We start from the raw sequence: 19,549 nt of genomic DNA on the forward strand, positions 1-19,549 counted from the left end.
CTCTTGCTGGGCTCTCGGGTCTCGCTGTGCTCTCGCTGGTCCCACTCTCCCTGTGCTCCCGGGTGTCACTGGTCCTGCTCTCGCTGTGCTCTCGGGTCTTGCTGGTCCTGCTCTCGCTGTGCTCTCGGGTCTCGCTGTGCTCCCGTGTCTCGCTGTGCTCTTGGGTCTCGCTGTGCTCTCGGGTATTGCTGGTCCTGCTCTCGCTGTGCGCTTGAGTCTCGCTGTGCTCTCGGTGTTAGATCCGTGATTCTGAGAGTATGATGTTTTTCAATAACCACACGGATGCTGTAACTTAACAATCAACGGGTATTTACTGGAGTAGGGTAGTCTCAAGACTGGGGTACAGAGGCATGCTCAAGGCTTATATACAGGTGTGGTCACTGCCGGTACTACAGTATACAGGAGCTGTAAAAGTAGTTCTCTCTTAAAGGTACATACACTACAATTCCTCCCCTTTTAGATTAGTAGTACCCATAATATTCAAATAGCAATTAACACTTTAACGTGTACGTTAAACAACAATAGTCCATTTACAGATTCATAGAAACATAGAAACATAGAAGATAGGAGCAGGAGTAGGCCATTCGGCCCTTTGAGCCTGCTCCGCCATTCAATGAGATCATGGCTGATCATCCAAATTCAGTACCCTGTCCCTGCCTTCTCCCCATATCTCTTGATCCCTTTAGCCTTAAGAAATATATCCAACTCTTTCTTGAATATACTTAATCAACTGGCCTCCACTGCCCTTTGTGGCAGAAAATTCCACAGGTTCACCACTCTCTGGGTGAAGAAATTCCTCCCCATTTCAGTCCTAAATGGCTTACCCCTTATCCTTAGACTATGACCCCTGGTTCTGGACTCCCCAGCCATCATAAACATCCTTCCTGCATCTAGTCTGTCCAGGCCTGACAGAATTTTATAGGTTTCGATGAGATCCCCTCTCAATCTTCTAAACTCCAGTGAGTATAAGCCCAATCGACACAATCTCTCCTCATACGTCATTCCTGCCATCCCAGGTATCAGCCTGGTGAATCTTCGCTGCACTCCTTCCATGGCAAGAACGTCCTTCCTCAGGTAAGGTGACCAAAACTGCACATAATACTCAAGGTGTGGTCTCACCAAGGCCCTGTACAACTGCAGCAAGACATCCTTGTTCCTGTACTCGAACCCTCTTGCTACGAAGGCCAACATACCATTTGCCTTCTTAGCCGCCTGCTGCACCTGCATGCTTACCTTCAGCGACTGGTGCACAAGAACACCCAGGTCTCTTTGCACTTCCCCTTCTCCCAATCTATTGCCATTCAAATAATAATCTGCCTTCCTGTTTTTGCCACCAAAGTGGATAACCTCACATTTATCCACATTATAGTGCATTTGCCATGTTTCTGCCCAATCACCCAACCTGTCCAAATCGTACTGGAGTTTCTCGACATCCTCCTCACAGCATACCCTCCCACCCAGCTTTGTGTCATCTGCAAATTTGGAGATATTACATCCAATTCCCTCGTCCAGATCATTAATATATATTGTGAACAGCTGGGGTCCTAGGACCGATCCTTGCGGTACCCCACTAGTCACTGCCTGCCACTCGGAAAACGACCCGTTTATTCCAACTCTTTGCTTTCTGTCCACCAACCAGTTCTCTATCCAAGTCAATATCTTGCCCCCAATCCCATGTGCCTTAATTTTGCACGCTAATCTCTTATGCGGGACCTTATCAAAAGCCTTCTGAAAGTCCAAATACACCACATCCACTGGTTCTCCCTTATCTATTTTACCAGTTACATCCTCAAAAAATTCCAGTAGATTAGTCAAGCATGATTTACCTTTTGTAAATCCATGTTGGCTTTGTCCGATCCAGTCACTGCTTTCCAAGTGCTCTGCTATTACATCTTTTATAATGGACTCTAGCATTTTCCCTACTACCGATGTCAAGCTTACCGGTCGATAATTCCCCGCGTTTTCTCTACCACCTTTTTTGAATAGTGGGGTAACATTAGCTACCCGCCAATCCATGGGTACCGTTCCAGAGTCTATCGAGTTCTGGAAGATGACCAGCAATGCATCTACTATTTCTAAGGCCACTTCCTTAATACCCTGGGATGTAGATTATCAGGCCCTGGGGATTTATCGGCCTTCAGGCCCATCAATTTTCCTAACACCATTTCCCTACAAATACTGATTTCTTTCAGTTCCACCCTTTCATCAGACCCTATGTTCCCCGGCATCTCTGGGAGGTTATTTGTGTCCTCCTTTGTGAAGACAGAACCAAAATATGTATTTAGTTGGTCTGCCATTTCTTTGTTCCCCATTATAAGTTCCCCCGATTCTGTCTGCAAGGGACCTACACTTGACTTCACCAATCTTTTTCTCTTCACATATCTATAAAAGCTTTTGCAGTCAGTTTTTATGTTCCCTGCAAGCTTACTCTCATATTCTATTTTCCCTTTCTTAATTAATCCCTTTGTCCTCCTTTGTTCAATCCTAAACTGCTCCCAATCCTCAGGATTATTGCTTTTTCTGGCCAATTTATATGCCCTCTCCTTAGACCTTATGCTATCCCTAATTTCCCTTGTTAGCCACGGTTGGGTCACCTTTTTTGTTTTATTTTTATGCCAAACTGGGATGAACAAATTCTGTAGTTCATCCATTCGGTCTTTGAATGTTTGCCATTGCCTATCCACCGTCAACCCTTTGAGTGCCATTCCCCAATCAATCCTACCCAACTCGCTCCTCAGACCATCATAGTTTCCTTTATTTAAATTGAGGACCCTAGTCTCCGAGTCAACTACTTCATTCTCCATCTTAATGAAGAATTCGATCATATTATGATCGCTCCGACCCAAGGGGCCTCGTACAACAAGATTGCTAATTAATCCTTTCTCATTACATAATACCCAGTCTTTGGGGCGGCTTCCTGATCCTTTCGGGATAGCGCCTTTCCTGAGGTTCTTGTTCTTGGTGCGGAGGCGATTCTGGCCCCTTTTTATCGGTTAGTTCATCGGGTTCCACTGCTACTGGTTCGGAGGTAGATGCTACCGGTATGTCGGGTTCATCCCCAGTTACGCAAGACATGGGGTTGACTCGTTCCTGTGATGCTAAGATCTGATCAACGTGGCATCTCACAATGTTCTCCCCGACATCCACTGTGTACATTAATGGCCCCTGCCGTGTGCATATCGTTCCGGGTTGCCATTTCTCTGTTCGGTAGTCACGGGCCAAGACTGGTTGTCCTACATTGAAGCTCCTTGTCGGCTTCTCATTGATGTGCTGGAATTGTTTATCCTCAACATTTCTTCGCACATTTGGTCTAAGCAAGTCCAGACGAGATCGCAACCTTCAGTTAAAGAACATCATGGCCGGGGTCTGGTTGGTAACTGCATGTGTCGCGTTTCGGTAGGCGAATAAGAAATTGTCCACCTTATGCTGTACTGGAATGTCATCTTCACACATGGCCTTTATCACCTTCTTAAAGGTTTGTACGAACCTCTCAGCCAATCCATTTGTGGCTGGATGATACGGGGCGGATGTGTAATGCCTTACCCCATTCCTTCTCATAAATTTTCGAAACTCTTCGGACACAAACTGTGGTCCATTATCAGAGCAAATCTGCTCTGGCAAGCCGTTTCTGGCAAATATGGTCCGTAGGACTGCAATCGTTTTCTCTGTAGTGGTTGAGGACATTTTTATCACCTCAAGCCACTTCGAATGAGCATCCACTGCTATTAAGAACATTGAGTCCATGAATGGACCAGCAAAATCAATATGCACCCGTTGCCATGGAGCGGAGGGCCACTCCCATGGGTGTAGAGGGGCATGTGGTGGTGCATTTTGGACCTTCTGGCATCCTGAGCAGCTCTTGGTTAGGTCTTCCATTTGTTGATCGATTCCCAGCCACCACACATAAGCCCTAGCAAGGCTTTTCATTTTCACTCCCCCCAGATGACCTTCATGTAGCTCATGTAGCACTCTCTCCCTTAACTTGGGTGGAATCACCACTCTGGATCCACACATCACTGTCCCCTGGCATACTGACAGCTGTTCTCTTCTGGATGAGAATGCTGGCAACAGTGAGTCGCCATGTGTTGGCCATCCCCTCACCGTCAAATCATATACCCGAGACAGCGTCGGATCATTGCGGGTCTCCTTCTCTATATCCGCGTTCGTTACTGGCAATCGTTCAATTTTTGACGAACGAAATATCGCGATAGGGTCCACTGCTGGTGCTTCCTCCACAGTAAGCAGCGGCAGGCGCGATAGCCCATCAGCGTTTCCATGCTGTTTCGTGCCTTTATATCCTATTTCATATTGATTCACCCCTAGAAACAGGGACCATCTTTGTAACCATTGTGCTGTCATTACTGGAACGCCCTTCTTAGGATTAAAGATGGAGACAAGTGGTTGGTGGTCAGTCAGCAAGGTGAACTTCTGCCCATGCAGATAGTGGTTGAATTTTTTTACTCCCCATACTAGGCTGAGGGCCTCCCTGTCAATCTGGGCGTAGTTGCACTCGGCTGAGGTTAGTGACCGAGACGCAAAGGCTACTGGCCTCTCCAACCCGTCTGGGAATTTGAGCGACAGCACCGCTCCAATACCATAGGGTGATGCATCACATGCCAAATGAATTGGTAGTGCTGGGTTGAAATGGGCCAACACCTCTTTTGATGTGATCAATTCTTTACACTTCTGGAAAGCTCGTCTACGTTCGTCATTCCACTTCCATGGTACCCCTGTTTGCAGTAGGGTGTTCAGTGGGTGTAATACCGTGGACAAATTTGGTAAGAACTTATGGCAGTAGTTTACCAGCCCGAGGAACGACCTCAGTTGTGACACATTTTCCGGTGCTGGAGTCTTGACTACTGCCTCAATCTTTTCAGGGGACTTATGTAACCCCTCTTCATCGATGACGTGGCCACAATACGAGATCTGCTTCTGGAAAAACTCGCACTTGTGGCGATTAGCTCGTAGCCCATATTCCTTTAATCTGGTGAGCACCTTCTCCAAGTTGGCGAGGTGATCACTGTCATTTTCGCCCGTGACCAGGATGTCGTCCAAATAACACTCGGTCCCTGGAATCCCTTGCAGGACTTGATCCATTGCCCTTTGCCAAATAGCCGGAGCCGATGCTACCCCGAACACCAGCCGGTTGTATTGATAGAGACCTTTATGAGTGTTAATCGTAAGGTATTGTTTCGAGGCTTCTTCTACCTCCATTTGCAAGTACGCCTGGGCTAGATCAATTTTGATGAAGCGTTTACCACCAGATAGCGAGGCGAAAATATCCTCAATTCGTGGAAGCGGATATTGTACCGTGTGAAGGACTGGGTTCACTGTCACCTTAAAATCCCCACAGATGTGGACCTTCTTTGGTTCCCCAGGCGTATTACTCAACGACCTCTTCATTACAGGAATGATGGGTGTAGCCCACTCGCTCCAGTCTACTTTGGACAGTACTCCTGAACGTTCCAACCCTTCCAGCTCTGCTTCGACAGCTGGTCTGATCGCATAAGGCACTGGTCTGGCCTTAAGAAACTTTGGGCTTGCATTTTCCTCTATTTTAATCGTTGCTGTTATGCCTTTTAGTGTTCCGAGTCCCACCTGGAACACTTCTTTTGCGTCAGTTAGCATTTTTGACAGTCATTCAGGTGTGACGTCGTCATCCTTTTTGGCCTCAACCTTCAGTGCCTGTATGGAATGCCAATCTAATTGTATCTTCCGGATCCATTCATGTCCTAGCAGTGGTGGTCCTCCATCTGGCAATACATATATATCCATTTTAGTTATTTCCTGGCCTTTATATGTCACTTTCACCCTTATTTTTCCTTTGGGGTAGACTTTTTGCCCCGTGTACGTCTTCAAGACAATCTCTGTAGCTTTCAAGGGTATATGTGAAAATAGCCGCATGTAGTCCCTTTGGTTTATGACTGTTAGGGCTGATCCTGTGTCCAATTCCATTTTCACTTGGACTCCGTCTATCTTGAGTGTAACCCAGATAGTCTGGTGATCCTCCATTTTGGTTACCTTATGTAGTTTCAGACAACCCAGCTCCTTGCTTCCGGAGTCTGTGTCACTTTTCTGTTCATCTGAACTACTGTCCATCACCTTGTGTACCTTTTTGTACTTCTCCTGTGGAGATTTCTTACTGTTGGTTTTCTTCCCAGACCTGCAGACTCTTGCTATGTGTCCTGCTTTTCCACACTGTCTGCACACTTGGTCCTTGAACCAACAATCCTTCTGGTCGTGTGTTGTTCTGCCGCAGCGATAGCACTTCCCTGTTCCAAAGGACATTTCATTGGTGCCATATTCTTGCGGTCTCCATTGTATCTCTGCAGCACCCCTTGCGGCTGCTTCGTGTGATACTGCCATACTGAAAGCCTTGTCCAGCGTAAGATCCTTTTCTGATAGAAGCCATTTCTGGGTTCCTTCACTTTGCAGCCCACACACAAACTTGTCCCTTAACGTATCTGCTAGTCCCACTCCAAACTGGCAGTGTTTCGATAGCTTGCGCAGTTCCGTTAGGTACTCAGCATTGCTTTTGTCTTTGTGTTGGTTCCTTTTATGGAACTTAAATCGTTCTGCTATCAGCAGCGGTGTGGGGTTTAAGTGGTCCTGTAGGATTTCTACTATGCTTTCGAAATTCTTGTTCACAGGCTTCTCTGGGGTTATTAGGTTTCGCAGTAACCCATAGATTTTTGCACCCATGGAATTTAACAAAACCAGTGCTTTCCTAGCATCTGGCACTTCATTCGCCCTGCAGTACACCTCAATACATTCCACATATGTCGCCCAATCTTCGACTTCATTGTCGAACGTAGAGATACTGCCACTCTTCTGCATCCCTGGGTGTGATTTAACTGTCAAAAATGGCGTCTCCCGCGCTTCCCCTTCTTCTCCGCTGGCACAAAATGGCGTCTCCCGCGCTTTCCTTCCTTCCCGCACTCGCCCTTCTTCTCCGCTGCAGCTTCTAAAAATGGCGTCTCCCGCGCTCTTCCTTCTCCGCAGCTCAATGGCATCTCCCGTGCTCTCCCTTCTTCTCCCCACGGACACTGTTCAGCCCTTGAGCCCTGGCTGTGCTCTGCGCGTTCTTTTTTTTTTTGTGCGCCTTTCCCGTTTCCGCCGCTCGGTCCTGAACCCGGCTGTTGCTTTACCCTCTCTCTCTCCGTTTTGTTTTTCCTCGACGCCGCTCGGTTTTCAACCCCCGGCTGCGCCCTGTGCGCTTCACCCTCTGTCTTACCCCATTGACGCTGCTCGGTTTTCTCTCCGCCGTTGGTCGGCTCCAGCCGCCGCTGTCCGGGAAGGGTCTGCACTGTACCTGTCATCAGTCTATTGCTGATCGTCGTGGCTGGGGAACCAAGCCCGGCTCTCCACAGCCTCCCCTGCGATGTTCACTCTCTGCCGGACGACTGGGCGGTTGCTCGTGGTCGACGCCCGTGTTTCTGGCCTCGACTTTCTTCCTCCGCCCTCCTGGAGCGAATCCTCGAAGGGAAATGCAGAGTTGCAGGTAGATTCGAATCAACACTCATCGCCACTGTTAGATCCGTGATTCTGAGAGTATGATGTTTTTCAATAACCACATGGATGCTGTAACTTAACAATCAACAGGTATTTACTGGAGTAGGGTAGTCTCAAGACTGGGTACAGAGGCAGGCTCAAGGCTTATATACAGGTATGGTCACTGCCGGTACTACAGTATACAGGAGCTGTAAAAGTAGTTCTCTCTTAAAGGTACATACACTACACTCGGTTCTCGCTGTGCTCCCGGGTCTCGCTGGTTCTGCTCTCGCTGTGCTCTCGGGTCTTGCTGTGCTCTCGGGTCTTGCTGGTCCTGCTCTCGCTGTGCTCTCGGGTCTCGCCGTGCTCTCGGGTCTCGCTGTGCTCTCGGGTCTTGCTGGTCCTGCTCTTGCTGTGCTCTCGGGTCTTGCTGTGCTCTCGGATCTCACAGGTCCCGCTGTCGCTGTGCTCTCGGGTCTCGCTGTGCTCTCGGGTCTCGCTGTGCTCTCGGGTCTCGCTGTGCTCCCGGGTCTCGCTGGTCCTGCTCTCACTGTGCTCTCGGGTCTCGCTGTGCTCTTGGGTCTCCCTGTGCTCTCGGGTCTCGCTGGTCCTGCTCTCGCTGTGCTCTCGGGTCTCGCTGGTCCCGCTCTCGCTGTGCTCTCGGGTCTCGCTGGTCCTGCTCTCGCTGTGCTCTCGGGTTTCGCTGTGCTCTCGGGTCTCGCTGGTCCTGCTCTCGCTGTGCTCTCGGGTCTCGCTGTGCTCTCGGGTCTCGCTGTGCTCTCGGGTCTCGCTGTGCTCTCGGTTCGCGCTGGTCCTGCTCTCGCTGTGCTCTCGGGTCTCACTGGTCCCGCTCTCGCTGTGCTCTCGGGTCTCGCTGGTCCTGCTCTCGCTGTGCTCTCGGGTCTCGCTGTGCTCTCGGGTCTCGCTGGTCCTGCTCTCGCTGTGCTCTCAGGTCTCGCTGTGCTCTCGGGTCTCGCTGTGCTCTCGGGTCTCGCTGGTCCTGCTCTCGCTGTGCTCTTGGGTCTCGCTGTGCTCTCGGGTCTCGCTGTGCTCTCGGGTCTCGCTGGTCCTGCTCTCGCTGTGCTCTCGGGTCTCGCTGTGCTCTCGGGTCTCGCTGTGCTCTCGGTTCTCGCTGGTCCTGCTCTCGCTGTGCTCTCGGTTCTCGCTGGTCCTGCTCTCGCTGTGCTCTCGGGTCTCGCTGGTCCTGCTCTCGCTGTGTTCTCGGGTCTCACTGGTCCCACTCTCGCTGTGCTCTTGGGCCTCGGGTCACCGCTATTTATATCCCCGCCGCTCTCGCTGTGCTCTCGGGCCTCGGGTCATCGCTCTTTATATCTCCGCTGGTCCCACTCCCGCTGTGCTCTCGGACCCTAAGTTTTACTAGGGCTCCTTGATGCCACTCTCGGTCAAATGTTGCCTTGATGCCAAGGGCAGTCACTCTCCCCTCACCTCTGGAATTCAGCTCCTTTGTCCATGTTTTGACCAAGGCTGTAATTAGGTCTGGAGCCGATCGGTCCTGGTAGAACCCAAACTGAGCATCAGTGAGCAGGTTATTAGTGAGTAAGTGCCACTTGGAAGGTGTCGTCGACTGCTATCATCACTTTGCTGATGATTGAGAGTAGGCTCATGGGGCGGTAATTGGCTGGATTGGATTTGTCCTGCTTTTTGTGGACAGGACATACCTGGGCAGTTTTTCACATTGTCGGGTAAATGCTAGTATTGTAGCTGTACTGGAACAGCTTGGCTAGAGATGCGGTTAGTTCTGGAGTGCATGCCTTCAGCACTACTGCCGGGATGTTGTCGGGGCCCATATGCTATCAACTAAGCCGTGAATGACACTGACACTCCATTCTGGAGGAGTGCCTGCCTACTGAAGGATGTAGGGATGTGAATGAGGCTTCTGCATCCTAATGACATCACTCACCAGGACCTCCATGCTCTCTCCTGGCCACATCTAGTGCTTGCCTGTACAAAACGGGCATCTCTCAATGCCTGTTTGCAGTGAATGGCAGAGTTGCTATGCAACCTGTAACTATTTGATTTTTGTAAATATATCTATATTGTGTTGTTGATTATTTTCTGCTATTATTGAGTACAGTTCTTTGCTCTTGAGGATGTAGTTTATCATATTAACTTATAAAGAACAGTCTTCATTTCTCATGGCCCGCCCCCCAACACCCCCACCCCACCCTACCCCAACTCCCTATTTCCCATTCTCTCACCAAAAGCTGCCTGACGTTTAAATTTTGGAATTCCATTATTCTTTCCTGTCATGTTGGACAAAGTAGTGCAGATTCAGAAGCAGAGGGCAAGGGTCAACAGTCTAAAGTGGAGGGTTCACCTTTCCAGTGAAAAATATTGGGGAAATGTTTGTACAGGGTTTTCCCAAAGACAGCAAAGTTAGTGTTTTCTGATTGGTTGCAAGGAAATAAATATGGGCCTACTTTCTCTCCATTACACCCCATAAATAGGCAAAAAAGATTTAAAATGGGCAAGGATTTGTGACGCTTGATGTCTGTGCGAGAAATAGGCAGAAATTTCATTATAATATTTTAATGGCGCTGAAGCGTTGTTAGAGCTGCACTCATCCAGGCAAGTGGAGATTATTCCATCAGACTCCTGACTTGTGCCTTGTAGATGGTGGAAAGGCTTTGGGGAGTCAGGAAGTGAGACAGTCGCTGCAGAATACCCAGTCTCTGACCTGCTCTTGTTGCCACAGTATTTATGTGGCTGGTCCAGTTAAATTTCTGGTCAATGGTGACCCCCCAGGATGTTGATGGTGGGGGATTCAGCGATGGTAATGCTGTTGAATGTCATGGGGCGGTGGTTAGACTCTCGCTTGTTAGAGACAGTCATTGCCTGGCACTTGTGTGGTGCGAATGTTACCTGCCACTTATCAGCCCAAGCCTGAATGTCATCCAGGTCTTGTTGCATGTAGGCATGGACTGCTTCATTATCTGAGAAGTTGCACATGGTACTGAACACTGTACAGTCATCAGCAAACATCCCCATTACTGACCTTATGATGGAGGGAAGGTCATTGATGAAGCAGCTGAAGATGGTTGGGCCTAGGACACTGCCCTGAGGAACTCCTGCAGTGATGTTCTGGGGCTGTGATGATTGATCTCCAACCACCACAACCATCTTTGTGCTAGGTATGACTCCACCCAGTGGAGAGTTTTACTTCAATTTTACTAGGGCTCCTTGATGCCACACTCAGTCAAATGCTGCCTTGATGTCAAGGGCAGACACTCTCACCTCACCTCTGGCATTCAGCTGCTTTGTCCATGTTTGAACCAAGGCTGTATGAGGTCTGGAGCCGCTTGATAGCACTGTCGATGACACCTTCCATCATTTGCTGATGATTGAGAGTAGACTGATGGGACAGTAATTGGCTGGATTGGATTTGTCCTGCTTTCTGTAGACAGGACATACCTGGGCAGTTTTCCACATTGTCAGATAGATGCCAGTGTTGTAGCTGTACTGGAACAGCTTGGCTAGAAGCGCAGCTAGTTCTGGAACACAAGTCTTCAGCATGACAGCTGGGATGTTGTTGGGGCCCATAGCCTTTGCTGTGTCCAGTGCACTCAGCCATTTCTTGATATCACATGGAGTGAATCGAATTGGCTGAAGACTGGCTTCTGTGATGGTGGGAACCTCAGGAAGAGGCTGATATGGATCATCCAGTCGGCACTTCTGGCTGAAGATGGTTGCAAACACTTCAGCCGTGTCTTTTTCACTCACATGCTGGGCTCCACCATCATTGAGGGTGAGGATATTCAAGGAGCCTCCTCCTCCCATTAGTTGTTTAATGGTCCACCACCATTCACGACTGGATGTGGCAGGACTGCAGAGTTTTGATCTGATCCGTTGATTGTGAGATCACTTAGCCCTGTCTATAGCATGCTGCTTCCACTTTTTAGCATGCATGTAGTCCTGTGTTGCAGCTTCCCCAGGTTGGCACTCATTTTTAGGTATGCCTGGTGCTGCTCCTGGCATGCTCTTGTACACTCCTTATTGAACCAGGGTTGTTCCCCTGGCTTGATGGTAATGATAAAGTGAGGGATATGCCGGGCCATGAGGTTACAGATTGTGGTGGAATACAATTCTGCTGCTGCTGATGGCCCATACCGCCTCATGGATGCCTAGTTTTGAGCTACTAGATCTGTTCTGAATCTATCCCATTTAGCACGGTGGTAGTGTCACACAACAAGATGGAGGGTGTCCTCAGTGTGAAGATGGGACTTCATCTCCACAACTACTGTGCGGTGGTCACTGCTACCAATACTGTCATTGACAGATGCATCTGCGACAGGTAGTTTGGTGAGGATGAGGTCAAGTTTGTTTATCCTTCATGTTGGTTCTCTCACCACCTGTCACAGGCCCAGACTGGCAGTTATGTCCTTCAGGACTCGGCCAACTCGGTCAGTAGTGGTGCTACCGAGCCACTCTTGGTGATGGACATTGAAGTCCCCCACCCAGAGTACATTCTGTGCCCTTGCTACTCTCAGTGCTTCTTCCTAGTGGTGTTCAACATGGAGGAGCACTGATTCATCAACTGAGGAAAGACAGTAGGTTTCCTTGCCCATACTTGGCCTGAAGCCATAAGACTTCATAGGGCCTGGAGTCAATGTTGAGGACTCCCAGGGCCACTCCCTCCCGACTGTATACCACTGTGCCACCACCCCTGCTGATGGTGATGGAGGGATTTGGGACATTTGCTGAAACCTATGATTCTGACTATGTCAGGCTGTTGCTTGACTAGCTCGCCCACTTTTGGCACAAGTCTCCAGATGTTGGTGAGGAGGACTTTGTAGGGTCGACTGGATTGGGTGTGCCGTTGTCGTGTCCGTAGCCGAGGTTGATGCCGGGTGGTCCGTCCGGTTTTATTTGTAGCAGTTTATTGCTTGCTAGGCCATTTCAGAGTCAACCACATTGCTGTGGGTCTGGAGTCACATATAGGCCAGACCAGGTAAGGACATTAGTGAACCAGATGGGTTTTTACGACAGTCCGATAGTTTCATGGTTACCATTACTGATACCAGCTTTTTATTCCAGATTTCTTTAATTAACTGAATTTAAATTCCCCAGCTGCCGTGGTGGAATTTGAACTCACGTCTCTCGGATCATTAGTCCAGGCCTGTGGATTACTAGTCCAGTGACATAACCACTATGCTACCGTTCCTGCTGGAAATCTGAACTATAAACAGAAAATGCTGGAAATACTCAACAGGTCAGGCAGCATCTGTGGAGAGAGAAACAGAGTTAACGCTTCAGGTCGATGACCTTTCGTCAGAACTGGAAAAAGTTAAAGATGGAACACGTTTTAAGCAAGTGCAGATGCAGGGAAAGCGGGGAGGGGAGGAAAGATCAAAAGGGAAGGTCTGTGATAGGGTGGAAGGCAGGAGAGATTAAGAGACAAAAGGGATGATTGTACAAAGCAATCAATGATTGTGTGGTATAATCAAGAGAGCTTAAATATTAAAATCGACTAATTTAGGCTTCTCTTTTATTTAATCAAGAATTGTCAAACGACACTGACATGCAAAAAGTGCTGTTTTATTTCCAGTTGTTTATTTCTCCACTGGGATTATTAGAGGTCTCCAGCTCGGCAGCATCTGTACTGTAGGAAAGTGCTGACTCATGCACACAAATCATCATATTTAATTTTCACATGGAAGTAAAATAATCATCCTGCGGACAGTGAAATGACAATAAAACAATACAATTTATTTAGAGTGCTAGCTTATTTTGAGAGGTGGAATGTTCCTCCAGATCGCTGGTAAACTTACATAATACATCAGGAATATGAAATCCTGATCGAGTTAGAAATAAACAAAATGACGCGATAGAAATGTCTCTCATGATACGAATGAGTTTTCTTTTTATCAGCTGCAGCAAAAAGGCGGAGAACTATTGGCGTTTCATTACGGTTAGCATCCTTGGCTGGCTTAACTTCATCACAGTTTTCAATGCCAGTACCAGAATTAACCGATGAAGAGAAAGAAGGTGTGTAACTGATTTTTGGTAACAATCTTCAAAAGACTCACATCAACTGTGTATAGATTCCAAATTTACAGTATGTTGCTGTACAAAATCTGGTTACACCACTGGGTAATAAAATTTTAGTCATGAATACCCAACCTGGTGAAAGAAAAGAAATAACAATCTTTGTTTGATTCTGCACAGATAAAATCCAGCTTGTTGCTGAGCTAGTAAACTTCTCACCCAATGAAAGGACAAAGGCCATCCAGCAATTGACAATGAGCATGGAAGAGAAACGAGAGATCAGGTACAAAACAAGCTACCTTCCACAGTTGATTTTCAAATATGATAATATTCTAATTGTATCAAATCTAGTAGGAAAGGAAGTTTTCCGTGAACATGCAAAGAGTGATAACTTAATTCCAGTTGTTTATTTCTCCACTGGATTATTAGAGGCCTCCAGCCAAGCAGTATGTGTACTAAAACTATTCCACCCTGTTCAGATGGTATCCTCTCCACATTGCTGAAGTGGGCTGGCATTGGACCATATTCTTGCTCTGGGGAAAAAAAGCACATAAGGGACAACCTCCCTTTAAAATGGCTCGTGGTGTCGGGAGGTCATGATGTTCATGATGGTCTTTTTGACTATTTCTGCTCCTGCACAGTATATAAGGGCCTGCTCTGGCCTTTGTACTCCTGCGCAGTACGTAAGGGCCCGCTCTGGCCTTTGTGTCACTTTGCTTTTCCCAGCAGTAGGGTAAACATTTAATTGTCATTGTCTCCTTAGTTTCATCATTCAAAAAAAGTTTCATTCTTCTCATATTCTTCTTCATCTTCAATAAGAAGGGAACTCTTCACTTGCCTCTGTTATTCACCATTTCCAAATTTAAATTTAAATAAAGGAGCAAAAGAGGTAGCCTTTACTCATGTGGGCTACTGTTTGAAATGCTTCAGTACATTATCTAGACGGCCATTATCACTCCCCAAAAAGCATGACATGAGTTCTTGTAACATTTGCCTGAATTGTTCCGGCTTCAGCATTACATAAGAACATAAGAAATAGGAGCAGGAGTAGGCCAATTGGCCCCTCGAGCCTGCTCCACCATTCAATAAGATCATGGCTGATCTGATCCTAACCTCAAATCTTCTATCACTCTGCATCCACCCGAACCCATGTGATCTCCCAGGAGAGGCGAAAAACCAGATAAAAAACCCAATGGCCAATTTGGGAGAAAAAAATCTGGGAAATTCCTCTCCGACCCATCTAGGCGATCGAAACTCGTCCAGGAGATCACTCTGTCCCTATATTTTCTACAGTACTTACCTTCTGTAAAGGCGATCTCCACCCCAGCCAGGAACAGGAATAAAACCATCTCCTGAAATCTAACACCGAATTAGAACATAGTAGGAGCAGAACCAGGCTACACGACCCCTGGGCCCACTCCACTACCCACAGGGCCATGACCATTCCGAACCTAGACTCATGTCAAATTTCCTGCCCGCTCCCCGTAACCCTTAATTCCCTTTACTTCTAGGAAACTATCTATTTCTGTTTTAAATTTATTTCATGATGTAGCTTCCACAGCTTTCTGGGGCAGCAAATTCCACAAACCTACCACCCTCTGAGTGAAGAAGTTTCTCCTCATCTCAGTTTTGAAAGAGCAGCCCCTTATTCTAAGATTATGTCCCCTAGTTCTAGTTTCACCCATCATTGGGAACATCCTCACCGCATCCACCCGATCAAGCCCCTTCACAATCTTATATGTTTCAATAAGATCGCCTCTCATTCTTCTGAACTCCAATGAGTAGAGTCCCAATCTACTCAACCTCTCCTCATATGACCACCCCCTCATCTCCGGGATTAACCGAGTGAACCTTCTTTGTACTGACTCGAGAGCAAGTATGTCTTTTCTTAAGTATGGACACCAAAACTGTATGCAGTATTCCAGGTGCGGTCTCACCAATACCTTGTACAACTGCAGCAATACCTCCCTGTTTTTATATTCTATCCCCCTAGCAATAAAAGCCAACATTCCATTGGCCTTCTTGATCACTTGCTGCACCTGCATACTAACTTTTTGAGTTTCGTGCACCAGGACCCCCAGATCCCTTTGTTCTACAGTACTTTCCAGTTTTTTGCCATTAAGATAATAACTTGCTCTATGATTTTTCCTGCCAAAGTGCATAACCTCACACTTTCCAGTATTGTATTCCATCTGCCAAATCTCTGCCCACTTAGCCTGTCTATGTCCCTTTGCAGGTTTTTTATGTCCTCCTCACTCACTACTTTCCGTCCCATCTTTGTATCATCTGCAAACTTTGATATGTTACACTCGGTCCCCTCCTCCAAATCGTTAATATAGATTGTAAAGAGTTGGGGACCCAGCACTGACCCCTGCGGAACACCACTAGTTACTGGTTGCCAGTCTGAGAATGAACCATTTATCCCAACTCTCTGCTTTCTGTTAGAGAGCCAATCCTCCACCCACGCCAGAATATTACCCCCAATCCCGTGATTTTTTTCCTCTTTCACGGGTCAGTACCCCTCAATGTCAATGCAGGGGCAGGTTAAAGTCAGTGCCCTTAAAGGCACATGCATATTGCCTAAGGGATCGTGTTAAGATGGCTAACTTGGTTGCATCCTTTGGAGATCCCCCATGAACTGCAGCCAGAGATTATTAATGTGCATTTGATGGCTTTTCATTAGGCAGAAGGAGAAGCTATTAAAAGCTGTGGAATTTGTGACACTAACTCCTGGAGAATCTTTACTTCTGGGACTAGCATCTCACATCTAGAGCTGAAGCTCATTCTTTCTCCAGCAGCTGGTAGAGAGGTGGCCTGTGAATAATGATCTCATGATCAGTTTAGTATCCTGGATCACAAAGATAGTGACTGCCATAAATTCAAAAACACAACGGCAGTGCTCTCCTTGACCCATTGTAAAGAGAAACACCATCTCCTAAGCAAGAAACTGTTCTAGGGACAGGAACACCTATTCCCAAAGCAGTATGGAACAAAGTTCCCACTAACATCATGTGCTGCTTTGGCTCCAGATGAGACTTAACGTAAACCAAAAAAAAGCACCTTGAACTGGTAGTTCCGACCATGGAAGTTGGATCTAATAAAAATGTGATCTGAAATTTTTATTAACATTATGTTAAACTTGTATAGAACCTTCGTTAGACCACACTTGGAGTACTGTGAACAGTTCTGGTCTCCATATTATAAAAAAAATATAGAGGCACTGGAGAAGGTGCAAAAAAAGATTCACTAGAATCACACCAGAACTGAGAGGTTATACCTATCGGGAAAGATTGAACAGGCTGGGGCCCTTTTCTCTAGAAGAGAGAAGACTGAAGGGTGACCTTATAAAGTATATCTTTATAAAGATAGTCACTAATAAATCCAATAGGGAATTCAGGAGAAACATCTTAACGCAGAGAGTGGTTAGAATTTGGAACTCACCACCACAAGAAGTAGTTGAGGCGACCAGCATAGATGCATTTAAGGGAAGCTAGATAAGCACATGAAGGAGAAAGGAATAGAAGGATATGTTGATGGGGTGAGATGAAGACGGGTAGAGGAGGCTCATGTGGAGCATAAACACCGGGATGGACCAGTTGGGCCGAATGGCCTGTTTCTGGGCTATAAAAACTTTGTAAATTAGGCATTGTTGAGGTTGACTGTGACAAATCCGTCTCTTTAATGATCTGAGGCAGTGCCACTATCTTGCAGTTTGCCTTGCAGAAGAATCTATTCAATGCTCTGAAATGAAGATACACAGAATCATCCAAATATTTTGGGGACCATGTAATATGAAGAGTAAAAGTCATGCATTCTTGCTCCAAATGAACTAACTTGATTGCTGCAGGTGACAGAAAACTGTCTATATTAGCCGTCAATGTAGTCACCATCTGAAGGTTGATCAGATTGGACCATATCACAAAAATGTAAAGAACATCCCCTTCTGATGGAACTCCAGACCAAAACATCTGTTGTGCCCCTCATCCACCCGGCCATGAAATGTGTCAAGCAGTTCTCGATTAAGTCCTTGGTGAGCTGGACAGAAGGGTCACTATTGAGAGTGCCACATACAGGCCTGATTTTTTCATCCATCAATTTAAATGGGCACAAAACAAGGCAGGCTCTGTTACGGGTGTACAAATTCACCCCTATCCAATTTTCTTCGATTATTTAACACACAAGCACAGAAGAGGAAAATATGTCATTAACTCTTGATAGGCTTGCTCTTGTATCAATTGGGACCTCAGTTTGGTCCTACATGAATTCATAAAGCCTCTTTGCACATGAGAGCGGCACTATCTGTCATACAAAACATCACTGTTGATAGCTTTGGTTTCAGCACAGAGAATTAGTGAATCTAGGCATTGGTCATTAAACAGGATTACGTAATTTCACACACTAATCCTGCATACTTGGGAAGTACCTTGGTTTCCTGCTAAACATTACCGATTTTCATTTACAGTGAGATTGTGGTACTAATTATTTCCCCACCCCAAACCATGCATTTTTGTTTAGACTTCATCTGGCAGATCTGTCTTGGTGCCTGGGGTTTTCGTTTCTCTCCAAGAACCTGCCTCCTCCTAATCTTATTCACTACTTGGCCAGTCTTTAGCAGCATACAGAGCCTCAAGCACAAAATCTAGGCTGACACTCCAGTGCAGTACTTGGAGTACCATTTTTCGGATGCGACGTTAAACTGAGGCCCCGTCTGCCTTCTTGGGTGGACGTAAAAGATCCCATGGCATTATTTGGAAGAAGAGCAAGGGAGCTATCCCTGGAGTCCTGCCCAATATTTATCCCTCAACCAACATCCCTAAAACAGATTATCTGGTCATTATCACATTGCTTTTTGTGGGAATTTGCTGTGTGCAAATTGGCTGCCGCGATTCCCACATTACAACAGTGACTACACTTCAAAAGCACTTAATTGGCTGCAAATCACTTTGGGACATCCTGAGGTCTTTTTCTTTCTATATGGAGGAAAGGAGAAAAGAAGCTGAGGGTTATCTTTGCTCTCCAGGATGATCCTGGAATAGTGTGTGGTTTTGGCAGAGGAGACGGCCTGATAGTGGTTGACGTGATCTAGCCAGATGTTGCAATGGATAGCTAAACCAGTTGTACACCAGATACACTCATGTCTGCGCCCCTTGGACTTGAGGGGGCGAAGATATAGGCCATACTAGGGGAATCAACTAGGATGGGTAAGGGTAAAAGCTTTGCTCGGGCCAGGGGCATCAAAGGTGCGCATGAAAGGCCAAAGGAGGAAATGGTTGAGCAGATCGACAGCTCCGGAAGTATTGTGGTGAATGGAGGAACAAAGGCCCCGATTTTCTGGCCACCGTTGGGCGGCTTTTCATGCGGCCGGGGGCCGAAAATCGGCGAAAAAGCGGGTCAGGACCCCGGGACCTCCCCCCCCCCGTCTGATTCTCCACCCCGTCCGACTTTCGGACCGCCGTTTCCCCGCACCCCGCTTCAGTCCCGGCCGCTGCTGGCGGGACTGGTCGTCAGCACACTAATTACCAATAATTACCTCATTGAGGTAGATTTTCCGGGGCCGTTGCGACTTTGGGGCTTTCCCCACATGAAACCCGCCTGCGGGGAACCCCGCTGCTGAGAGCTGGCGTGAAGCTTGCCGGCTTGCTAGCTGTCAGCTGCAGGTCAATGGAGAAGCTGCGATTTAAAGGGACAGCACTTGTATGTTGAAGGACCTTGTTGCTGAAGGCTTGGGGCTACTTGTTCAAGGCTTAGGCACAGCTGTGGAAGGTTGGAGCCTCACAATGTGATCTCCTGGGAAGCCCCTCTCGCCATCCCCACTCAGCGCTTCCTCAGCGGAGGCATCTACGAGAAGCATGGGACGCCTTTTTTTCCTTCCCTTCTTGCCATTAGAGGATCTCCAGCAGCAGAGGCAGCAGCAGCAGAACCAGGAACAGCATGATGAGCACCAGGAGCACCAGGCTGTTGCTCACTCACCTGAAGCTGCACAGGCCAGAAGGGGCCAGCGCTTGGAAGTGGCTTGAGAGCACCTTGCTGTGCTTTAGGGGGCCATGGGGAC

At 47.4% G+C, this 19,549-nt stretch overlaps 1 protein-coding gene across 1 annotated transcript in view; it reads left to right on the top strand.

Moving 5' to 3' along the window:
• tmc5 (transmembrane channel like 5) overlaps positions 1-19,549 on the top strand; it is a 365,838-nt gene that overhangs the window by 169,570 nt on the left and 176,719 nt on the right. The window contains exons 5-6 of the mRNA XM_086000829.1: positions 13,381-13,497; positions 13,678-13,780. Coding sequence (XP_085856955.1) covers positions 13,381-13,497; positions 13,678-13,780 — 220 coding nt within the window. The remainder of the gene's footprint in view (positions 1-13,380; positions 13,498-13,677; positions 13,781-19,549) is intronic.

The sequence above is a fragment of the Somniosus microcephalus genome, chromosome 11 (assembly GCF_052327205.1).
Source record: "Somniosus microcephalus isolate GS21.2 chromosome 11, FLI_Smic_1.0, whole genome shotgun sequence".
Classification (NCBI taxonomy): domain Eukaryota; kingdom Metazoa; phylum Chordata; class Chondrichthyes; order Squaliformes; family Somniosidae; genus Somniosus; species Somniosus microcephalus.